The 12,481-nt window shown below is 41.3% G+C and overlaps 1 protein-coding gene across 1 annotated transcript; it reads left to right on the plus strand.

The window, feature by feature from the left end:
- Window positions 1-242: 242 nt before the first annotated feature.
- tlx2 (T cell leukemia homeobox 2) lies at window positions 243-11,393 on the plus strand (the record flags this gene model as incomplete). The annotated part of the gene is made up of 4 exons (XM_083915739.1): window positions 243-750; window positions 7,626-7,835; window positions 8,453-8,687; window positions 11,177-11,393. The coding sequence occupies 4 exons, from the start codon at window positions 243-245 to the stop codon at window positions 11,391-11,393; spliced, it is 1,170 nt and encodes a 389-aa protein (XP_083771865.1).
- Window positions 11,394-12,481: the final 1,088 nt, after the last annotated feature.

Here is a 12,481-nt window from a genome sequence, read left to right on the forward strand (position 1 = left end):
TAATTTAGGGAACACCCGATCCCAGTGCTGGACAAAAATAATGGCTAGTTTTTGGATAGCGCTGGACACGTTATTGGTTTCCTGGGAGTAGAACAGGTCTGCGTCGATGCTTGAGAACCAAAAGCAGCCCAATACAGCAGCACACATACAAACATTTCATTTCCCAACGCGTGAATTAACATATGACAAAAATAAATCAGAGCACTGATAAAATATAGAAATACATCACCGACAAATAAACTATGGAGCACACCGGGATCGAGGAGGTGAACCAGACGCACCAGCAGCAGCATGAGCCCATCAGCTTCGGCATCGACCAGATCCTCAACAGCTCGGATCAGTCCAGCGGCTGCATGCTGCCCAACCGGACCGGCGACCAGGATTACGCGCTGGCCCCCAACGTCTACAGCAACGGCTACAACAGCGTCTACAACCCGGCCTGCTCCATGGCGGCGGGTCTGGCCGGCTCCTATAACGTCAACATGAACATGAACGTCAGTATGAACATGAACATGAACGTTAACGTGAATTCGGGGGGCGCCGGAGGAGTGATCCGGGTTCCGGCGCACAGACCCATGCCGCCACCGCCGCCGCCCGCAGCTGCCGCGCCGCATCCGCCCCCTTCCGCACATCCGCCGTGCATCGGACCCGGTATCGCCTCGGTACCCGGAATGGGGATGGGGAATGCGGGGAACTTCACCTTCCCGTGGATGGAGAGCAGTAGGAGGTTCGCCAAGGACAAATTAACAGGTAAAAAAAAAGTGTTTCCTCGTGATCCTGCAACACCTGTAGTCTGATTTGTGTGTGTCACCCTCATCTGCATGCTACACCATCATAAACAAGAGCAAACACTCAGAGTAGGATAACTGTATGTTTGCACTGTGGCCTTTCAGGTGTGAGTTGTGCATTTCCCTGACACTTCTGTTAAAAACGGGCCCTGCACGGTGAAGTGTGCCGGACACACCGGGCCTGACGCGAGCTCCGCTGATTTCATCTTTAGGTTGTAATCTCTAACGAATCGTATATGCACACACACACACACACACACACACACACACACAGAGTCAGTTTTATTACGCTGGAAGGGCAGCCTGATGAACGAGGGGAGAAATTGACATGGACATGCTGATGAATCAGTATTGGACCATCACTCTCCATTTACAGCGGATGACGGATAACGACGTTCCCCATCTTTTCATGAGGATGAATGATTTTTTTTTTTTTGATCAGCGAGACAATTGAGAGAGCAGGAAGATGAGTCATAATAATGATAACATATGGCAGCTTCAAATCTGTATGTAACAGTGGATCATAGGGAAAGTCAGGCCTATTATTATTACTGTTATTACTACTATTATTATTATTATTATTGTTATTATACATTCATGTTTGCCAATATAAAGTGCAGTCCAGTTTGGAGGTAACCTAAATGCAATGCCTCAATTCTATGTCGCTCTCCAATAATTCATTTGCATAATTCACATTGCCTTTAGTAATAAACGCTTTAACATCTCACGAGAATTTGATTCCGCCCTGCTGCAATTCATAAACACCATCACGAGGCGACATTACGTTTAGTTTATTTTGGACTAGTGGTTTGAACAAAGTGATAATGAGAAAAACATGACAATAACATAAGAAACTATATGCAGTATTATGTTGGTTTATGTTATTTTTTTACACACTAATACAGGCTTGTCATTATTAATCTGCGTATCATAATTCTAGTTGTTATTAGGTATTAATACACGTTTTAGCTTCAAGGACAGTCACTTTACATCATTTTTTCTGCACTCTTATGATTCACATACGCTTTTGTAGCTTATAGGTATATAAACTAATAATCATGTATTGTTTTAAGTGAAAGAGTGGCGTGTACAGCTTCCATTTTGAATTTATTTTACATTTCGCATTAATCAACAGGGCTAAATAATGTGGCAGTGTTAGCCTGACTGCTAATGTTCTGTTTCCCATGGACACATTTTAAATGATCCATCATTTTAAAAGTAAATTCTAATAAATAGAGACAGGATGGCTAGAATAAAATAAGATGATATATGATATGATATATGAAGTCTTCTGTGGCAATCAGAACTCTCTATTGCCTTGAGCTTTTTTATTCTCTTAATTAATTTAGTTTAGGGGTGTGTGTGTGTGTGTGTGTGTGGGGGGGGGGGGGTGGATCCACTGGTCTGTTTCTCATGACCTCATCCTTAAGAAGATGAAAATGAAGATCATCATGGATTTGCGCACCCTCTCTCTCCCTCCCTCCACCTCTCCACGCATTAAATATTCACTATTCCGTCCTCCCCACCAGATTAATTATTAAATACTGGGGGACGATATGTCAAACTGCAAAAAGATACAGTGTAAATAGGCTTATCAATTCTACTCATAGTCACCGAGGGCCTCTCGTTTAATTTCTCTCAGCTTTGTGTCGCTGTAATTATTTCGCAGCTTATATCTTTCCACTGTATTGATCAGCCTACGCGCGCACACACACACACGCACACGCACACACACACACACACACACACACACACACACACACACACACACACACACACACGCACACACACATACACACGCACTGTCCACATTTAGCTTGCTCTGTTTCCTATAAAAGGCCGTAAATCAAATGGACTATCATCTGTCCTGATGGGCAGAGCACCATTTTAAATCTCTCTCTCTCTCTCTCTCTCTCTCTCTCTCTCTCTCTCTCTCTCTCTCTCTCTCTCTCCCCCTCTCTCTCTCCCTCTCCCTCTCTCTCGTTTCTTGTGTTGCTCCTCGCTTTCCAAGTTGAAACCGGAGGAGAAAAACGGGCCCCGTGCAGCTTTAAACAGCTAAACATGATTTTGCCAAAGGCTTCCAGCTCTGGCAGCCATGGGAGGCTTTAGTTTGCAGGGGACGTGGAAGGAAACCTGTTCAATTGCACAATAAGACGTCGCTCGTTTCTCACCCTGGCGCGCGTCCTGCGGCCTAAACTCACGTTATAAATCAGGAGAAGTTGCGCGTCAGCCGGACGCACAGGATTAAGCCTCGGGGCGTTGGAGGAATCATTTAATCCAGCTCTGAACAATAAGACTTGTTTATTCACCATCGGGATTATGATGATCACCAGCTCCTCTCTGTATTTACTCAGAGGGCTTATGTGCAGTGTTTTATTTATTTAGTATTCTGTCTCAAATCTCACCGCAAATTTGAGGTTATTCTCATAATAACTACGAATATTATTATACTTATATTGTAATATTGATAGCCTAAAAGAAACAGCAGCAGCAGCAGCATATATGTATTAATAGTAGTAGTATTTTTGGCGGCAGCAGTTGTTTCTCTGTGCCATTCTGTTTTCCTTGATTTAACCTAAATGCTTATTTAAACCTATTTTCCTCTGAGGATTAATACAATATTTATACTATAATATATTCTTTTATTTTATTATTTATTGAACCTGCTGCTCCACGCTCAGATTTTGAAGATAAGAAAACAAAAAACAAAACAAACATAATCAATAATCATAGTAATTCATGAAAACAAATGATCAAAAAGTGTTTTACAGCACACATTGTGTTGAATCATAAAGTCACCATGTGCACAGTTTAACTCGATACAAATGGCATGCACTAAATGTCCAAACATGAATCAAATGAATGCATAAAACATATATGTATATTATATTACATTCTTTTATTTTATTATTTATTAAACCTGCTGCTCCACGCTCAGATTTTGAAGATAAAAAACAAAAACAAAACAAACTCAATAATAATAAAAAATCAATAATCATTGTAATGCATGAAAACAAATGATTAAAACGTGATTTACAGCACACATTGTGTTGAATCATAAAGTCCCAACGTGCACAGTTTAACTCGAAACAAATGACATGCACAAACATGAATCAAACAAATACATAAACACATCTATACTGTAACACAAATAATAATAATAGGAATAAAAAAATAACGTGCAGGCTACCGCGTGAGCATCTTGACAATAAGCAGAGCCATAATACAGCACGTGCTGCACTATGGGCCACGCAGCACCGATAAAAACATAATTAAACCATTTTTCTCTCCAATAAATCTCCGCGCGGCTCTTCACGGCAGCAGAGCCGGAGACCGGGATGTTATTTCCCGTGCCCGGGCTTCCACGCTGCCCTCCTCCTCGGCGTGACGGAAGACAGTGTCCCTGCTTTTCTGTCCCGCAAAGTGTAATAAATAGCAATATACGTTCATGTTATATTTCAATATCCCCTTTAGAAGCCTTCACGGATGTATTTATTAGATTGCTACATAGGTAATATCCGCAGTGGGGAAGGGAGGCGCTGTCACCGGGAAGTGTTATTAAGTAGAGGCGCTTTTATTATGGGGATCATCTCCTCCGTGGTAGCGTTTTATTCTTTGATATGCTTATGCTAAATTGTATTACCCCGGCAGCACATTCACTATTCTCCACCGTTTTTATTTTTTATCCTGTGAAGAAGAAGAAGAAGAAGAAGAAGAAGAGAGAGAATCACATCGTTTTTGCAATATTTTTCTTTTTCTTTCTTGTCTTTTTTTATGGGAACAAATCATTTTATTTCTTTGTAATAATAATAAATGGTCCGAGGTGGTTCAGTTGTAAAGTTAGGCCTTACCTCTTGATCGATTATTTTTCACCTTCTCCTCAAAAACAGTTGGTTCTTCGGGCTTTTTAAAAAATAATATTACTAGATATTTATTTTTCTAGTAGTGGAAATAATTAAAATCCTAACATTTGTTTTTAGAATGGACAAAATACGTAAACGCGCCTATTTGCATTTTTAATCTCAATCACGTTTTATCTCACGGGATTTTAAATGTCTTCAGCAACATTATTTAATAGAAAGTAACATTCTTGCTGCTATATTTGATATTTATATGTAGACTTTTTATGTGTGTGATTACGACATTAATCTCAATATATTTATTTTCTAAAAATATATATTTCATGCATATTTCACATTGCCTTATATCTTTTCTGTGGGCACCTTTACGTGCTATAATACTGCGGTGAAAGGTCAGTTTAAACTCACTATTTTACATGAAAAGGCAAAATAAACACATTTGATTGGCATAAACACAAGAAATCAGCATTATGTTATTATGAGTTATTTTCATTCATGTGATTCCATTAGGATCGATGCTTTCGAGCACGGACAGACTTTTCATTTAGGGATTGTTTAAAATCCAAAACCATTTTGTGCTTTTGAGACTCACAAATTCAAACATTACAGCATTTATTTCCCTACATAAAAACGTAGAGTCCTAATAATAATAATAATAATAATAATAAGAAGAAGAAGAAGAATAAGAATAAGAATAAGAATAAGAATAAGAGTAAGAATAATAATAATAATAATAATAAGAAGAAGAAGAATAATAAGAAGAAGAAGAATTAGAATAAGAATAATAAGAATAATAAGCATAATAGCAATGGATAAATGTGAAAGCCTATCTGTTTCCTCCTTCCCTGTCACTCACACCCTGAAACATGACCGATGCAGTATCCACAGCATTACTGTATCTAATATTTCTCAGCCTTTTGCACGCTGTGATGCAAAGCTTTTCTGCAGTTGTCAGGTCCAAAGGCTCCTGCTGCACGTTAAGTTCCACTTGGGTTGCCTCTGAACGTGCTTGCATGTGCCTGGTCCATTAGTTAGCCCACAGATGGCCTGAAATAGCCATCTAATGCAGTATTATTTAGCCAGACCTGCCGCTGGGAGCAACAACAGGCCTGTTCGCTCTCAGCATGTGACCCGTAAGAGTAGGCCTATATGCATATTTTGGGCAACGAGACACCAACAAAAGGGAGTAATTACAATGTTTAAATGTATATTTAGAAACATCATAGAAAAGTCACCATAGGAATAATCATATGATATCTAAAAACATACCATGAAGTGCAATAAGGTCACCATAAACTCACTATTAAGGGCCACAGAGGTGCTCCAGGCTGCTGTGAGCACCTTAGGGAGAACCGATACATCAGGGGAATTTAGTCACTATAAAGTCATGATTAAATACCACAGATGCCTGTCTAAGTCCCGAAAGGAATATTAGAGGGATAGCCTTGCCGTCCGTACTGTTATTGAGCACCAGAGCAATACATAATGTAAAACCTGAGAATATTTATTTTAGGAATATTACCATAGGAAATTAAAAATAATAATGAGAGGAAGAAAAAGAAGACACAGACGCTATAAATTCAGTGCAAAACACAATCAAAGGTAGTAAGCTTTCACTGCGGGCACTAAATTTGCATTGCTAATTTACACTGAGGTAATGTTAACTTTATGTGACCTACTGTAACAGCACATTGCAGCCATTCATCGTTATTTTACAAATCATTTGCCGGCGCGCACGCCTCAATTTGCCACTCGCGTTCAGCACCATCAGGGGACGTCTGCAGCTCCCTGGGAACGACTGCAGAGCACATAATAGCTTCATGTTCCATTTTCCGTTCAAATTGTCATCGTGTCTGCGTGGCAAATGAATTTTCAGGTCGCTGGAACTCTGAGAGCAGCGAGCACGTGGGCCCTCAGGGGGACACCTATGCAGATGTTTTCATATTCATTTTGGCTTCTGGTGAGCTTTCCTGACAAAACACAAACAAATAAACATCCTGTAAGACAGGAGGCACAACAGCCTGCTGGGGAGGGATGACGCTCAGATACAGGGAGAGGGAGAGGGAGAGGGGGAGACAGAAAGGGATTTTTTTTAACTCTCTTTTTTTTGTTGTTCCTGTCGTTCATTTGCATTCTGACTCAAAATGAGAATGTGGCCAGGGAGTGGATCTATGGCCAAAACCGATCTGGTTACATTTATCGATCCTCTGTTTACCCGTGGCTGACAAAATAGACAGGATTCATAGATATTTTATGATGCAGCCACATAAGTTGTTATTAATGCCCAGATACAGTGACACGTGCAAGTGAACCACCAGAAGAAAAACACAATAGGCTCATACAGTGGCAGGGTGTAAATCAGACAATGCATGGTCAATGCATATGTCATTTATTAAAAAGAATAAATGCATCCACATCAATATCTGTAAAGTGTCTGTGATCCATTCTGCAAATATGATGATATATGTTTTTGAAAAAGTATAATTTTGAATGATTAATCGTGTAATATTGTTGTTAATTAATGTTTTTATGGAAGATGTTTTGTGAAAAATATGATTATCTTTAAACCGTATTGGTCTGATGGCAAAAATTCTTACAAAATTACAAAATGTTACTGTGCTAGATTGAAATGCTTAGATTGCTAATCCCTATAATGTGATTATAGTGCTAATTAAATCATATATATGACCTTGTCATATTGTCAATAGATGACTTTGCCTGATTCTGATTGGCTGACCAGCATGTGCTTGATGTATCTTTGTAACCCTGCCAGTTGTCACTTATTTTTCTAAATGGCAGATATGTAAACCTTCCAAAATGATAACTTGAGAGACGAGCAGTAAATCACGTTAACGTAGACTCTGTTCATCATTCAGGCTTCCTTCATGTAATTAGCTGCTATGCGTTGGCGCCCGCACTGCGCCTGCTGCTGTTGTGCTCCAGATGTGGGACCTTACTGTGTCTCCATTTCCTTTAGGGGAGCAGGCAGAGGAGAGCCGAGCCGGAGAGGCCACAGGGGGACCGGGGCCTGCCGGGTCCCTCTGTCCACTCCCCAAGGGAGACATCGGCAGGGTCCCTGTCTGGAGCACTGTGGAGACATTAGCCAAATGCTATTACCCCGAGCTCGCTCACCTGCGAGACAGCAATGGCCTTCTAGACTATCCTTTTCCAAAGGGGGCTTGCCCAGGTGAGTCACCCTCTTCCCCCACCAACCACCTACACCACCTCACCCATCTGTGTCGTTTTAAGTGCATCCCTCTTTTGTGCGATTTGAATATTTAATTGTTTTTCTGTTTGTTTATGAAAAGGCAAAAGTTTTAATCTTGTTTTGCACTGATTTATTGACTGACGATATCTTTTCTTGAATTGCTTTTGGGAGTGATGCAGCATTTCTCAGCTTTCTAAATGTTTCTTTCACTCCACCCTGGACGTTCTGTACAGACTGTGCTGTTTAAATCTGGCAGGGGAATATTAGTTGTAATTACGTCTATCTTCCTCAGCTTCTTGGCAGCTTCTGGGCCTTTTCTTAGACTCCCCGAACAACTCCGGCTTTTCCAGAGTTAAGACAAAATCATTTTTTTATCTAACCAAGGATTGGAAAGTCAAATTGTGTTTATAACATGAGCGTAGTCAAACTAAACCTGGAGGGAAATAAGTTTATATTCCAAAAGCACAGATCGTTCCAGTTTAGAAATAACCTCATTGCTAATGCTAACATGGACTATTTAAAGAACGACATTCATTTGATGCTTAAGGATCATCAAAGTCTAATGAATCCTGCTTTTTGCCTTTTTTTCCCAGCAGCCCTCTCACCTTTCTCTGTGACCCGTCGTATCGGCCACCCTTACCAGAATCGGACGCCGCCCAAGAGGAAAAAGCCCCGCACCTCCTTCAGCCGAGTGCAGATCTGCGAGCTGGAGAAACGTTTTCATCGGCAGAAGTACCTGGCGTCGGCTGAGCGCGCCACCTTGGCGAAGGCCCTGAAGATGACAGACGCACAAGTCAAGACCTGGTTTCAGAACAGACGGACAAAATGGCGGTAAGATTCCAGCGGGGTGTGAATCCGGCGCGGTTCAATCTCCTTTACTGCTGTGACAGTAGAGAATAGTGAAGCGAAAGCACCATAGTTCGCTCTTCTATGTGCCATGTTTTGCTCATATCTTCTCCCTTGTGATCGACTTAAGCAAAACAAAAAGGCCGTGGTGGATTTTCCAGAAGCCGTTTTTTCTTTATGAAGGCAGGAAGTTTACTCTGAAGATCCGCTCCTTCCTCCCAATTTTGTTTCGTGCCATAAATCGACAACACTGACTGTGTCTTTGTTTCGCTCTTGGGTCCAAAATGCTTACCGGGTGTTTTACTTTTTAACACAAGTAAAATGGCCCGCAGCTGAAGCATTCGAGGCATCGTACAACACAACACCTATTTTGCTTAGCTGTGCTGCCAGTCGAGGCCAGTTCACTTGACCAAGCACAATTTCTCCTGAGCCTCCTGAAAGGCCTTTTAGAAACCTGCTGTCCAAAGCAATACTGAAACACTCACAGGAGGAATTGACTGTCCATAGACACACACACACACACACACACACACACACACACACACACACACACACACACACACACACACACACACACACGCATACTCCTTCACTTCATTCTAACTGTTGTTTATAGCCATTTGGAAGTAAATGAGTAGGAAATCAAATTACGAAGCCCTGCCCTTAGTTAAAGGGACAGGACACATAATTCATGAGCAAATTACAAACAGCTAAATTACCTTTTAGGGTTTTAATGTTTAAATGATCCTAAAGCTTTTAAGAATGAGTTTGGAATTGAATACCCATAGAAAACACTTAAAAGTTATACTTTCTTAACATTTATGATTTATTTTATTGGCATCTTTATCTGAACAGACACATAATATATACATTATGTTTGATGACACCTTTGAAAAAGTAGAAACAGAGGATTTATTGGAAAAATCCACATCCTATAGCAGTGAGCCGAGACATAATTGGCAATAAAAGATGTTGTAAAAAAAAAAAACACCAATCTAAATCCAAGACTAAACGGCATGTCGCAAGTAACAAGGGAAATGGCTTAACTCGTTTTTCTGATTTCCTAGTTTCGCTGAGATTCATGCCATTTCCCTGCAGTGTGCACCTGGATGAGCAGGAGGGATGTCTTTGCGTGACGACTCGGCTAGTAACAAGACGATGATCAAATCAACAGTCAGGGAATCAGATTATGATAATGCTGTTAACAATAATGTGTGGCTAATGGATGGAGGTTGCTGAGCATGAAAGAGTTGTTTCAGAGGTGTGTTTCCTCCTGTGATTTCTACCTGTTATTTTTGTATCGTGTAGTTTATGTTGGCAGCGAACGCTTGTTTGTCGTGGTTTGCATTAAACGTACTAGTATTATTACGTAATCTTCGTTTTTTATAAAGGCAGAGAACATTTCTCGGCACACACAGATGAGAAAATGTCCTTATATGCATGCAAACCATACTTTATGTCAGGAGAATCAATTTAAATATGAAATAAACAGGAGAAGAAAACAATTATTAGCCAAAGCAACATCACAATGGAATATAGGCGTACCCAAATCCTTCACACTCAAAGTATGCCAGTCACGATGCGCTCACCTGGTGTGCGTGCTACTCTCTGGATACTTTCCAACGTAAACACCTCGACTTTTCTATTTAAAGAATGGATCATTTTAAACTAAATGTTTCCGTGTGTGTTTCAGGAAAAAACACACATCAGTGCAGTGTTTTAAACATGGAAAATATCAGTATCTGCCTACCTGCTGACACAATGTACAGGATGCATGTAACCGTTGCTGTTCTGCAAAGAAAAGGAACAGATGTAACGTTTCACCTCGAGGCAGGAAGTGTACTGTACCTCCTCCTCCCCCTCCGTTAGTCACGTCCCCTCACCAGCACCTGTCACTCATCCTGATCAGCTGCCGCGTAGCCTGAAGCTGAAGTAACTGGCACAGGTGTTGAATGAATGTAGAGTAAAAGCAAACCCATTTGCAAATGACCAGGTTTCACTTCCAAACACGTACAACTGTGCTGCTTTCTTTTCTTGATTTCTCTATCGCTCTGACTTGCCTGGCTTGAACTGTGGCACTGATAGAGCCACGAACAGCTGCCAAACAAAACAAGCCTCTTAAATATAATAATTATTACTGAAAATCCACTTTCAGGATGGTATTCTCTTTTATCTCTTTATACTTTTAATTTTCAACAAGTTGCAACTTTTTCAATAGTGTTATTATTTTGCTGGCATTCATTTATTTGGCACATTTAAGAGGAGGGTCAACAAAGGGGGGGGGGGGGGGCATTTAGGAGGTTAAATTATCTGGTAATCAGGTAAGGCAAGAAAAAAGGAACAAATTAAAGGAATATTGGGCACATCCTGTGGAGTCCATTATAAATCTTGTGTACATGCTTCATAAAAATAAAGATTACATATGTCTTATATCTTCCTCTGTTCCCCTTTTTGTCTCCCCCCCATCCACCCAGGAGACAGACTGCAGAGGAGAGAGAGGCTGAAAGGCAGCAAGCCAACCGACTGATGCTGCAGCTTCAGCAGGAAGCTTTCCAGAAGACGTTGAGCCAGCCTCTGCAGCCGGATCCTCTCTGCCTGCACAACTCCTCCCTGTACGCCCTGCAGAACCTGCAGCCCTGGGCAGACGACAATAAGGTGACCTCCGTCACCTCAGTGGCATCTGTAGTGTGAACGTGCGTGTGGGTGTGTGACCGTGTATGTAAAAAGAGAGGGAGGGAGAGACAGAGGGAGAGGGAGAGGGAGAGGGAGGGACAAAGCTGAGAATGAAACGTCTTTATCAAAGTGTCATCGGTGTGAATGGACAGAAGGAAAGAATCTCTTCAGTCTATTTGTCTGACGTTCAAAAACGCGGCACCGTTATGGGATTGTCATAGACACGGCAGAATGATGCTTGCTTTGGAAAAAAACAAACAATTAAATGGACATTGTACCTCCTCACTCATTGATCGTTATACCAGCAACATTGTGGGGGAGCGTGTGTAGAGAGAGAGAGACAGCTATCTGTTACTGCCAAGACCTACAAAACACTGTGCAGACTTCAGAGCACAGGAGCCGCACTGACGTTGCTGTTTGTCAAAATTGAACCACTGTAATCTGAAATATCTAAAGTATGTTGAGTCATTTTCCTGCCTTACACCAAGTTTCCGCTTTCCCTTCAGCTGACGGTCTAAAAGAGAGGAGGGCACTTTATCCGTAAGTGCCAGGAAACAAATGGACACCTCTGTACATGCCCAACTATCAAGACTGTCCCCCCCTTTTGCCTCTGGATCCCTCACGAGGCGGAGACTCTCTGCCAATAATGGCAACAAAAGACTTCCTGTTTTTTCGCTTTTGACTTTGTACAATGTAGTAAATGCATGTTTCAACCCTTTTCTGTGTGCACTCGGAAGTACCATTGAAGTCAGCTGCCGTCGAGGCGGACTGCTCAAGTGGTAGTGGATTGGTGGAACTCCTGACGACGAATTCCTCCCTATGTTCAATTTAAAGGTGTTTTATATTAAATGATATTGTGACTTTTTGAAAAAGATAACAAACCTCTCTGTTTTCCTTCCCTCTCTTCGTCTCTCGCCGGGTTCTCTCGCTCACTGTTTGTTGTTTGTCACCATTATGAAAACCATGCAATAGTACTTTATGATTTTCGCGAGCTAGTTAGCCTCACGGGATTCAGCTATGATTACACATAAAAGTTTCAAACCACCCCAAGGTAAGATACCGTCGGATTGTATCAGAAGGACAGCGCAATACCTTTTTTTTATCCA

The sequence above is a fragment of the Echiichthys vipera genome (assembly GCF_963691815.1).
Source record: "Echiichthys vipera genome assembly, chromosome: 6".
Classification (NCBI taxonomy): Eukaryota; Metazoa; Chordata; class Actinopteri; order Perciformes; family Trachinidae; genus Echiichthys; species Echiichthys vipera.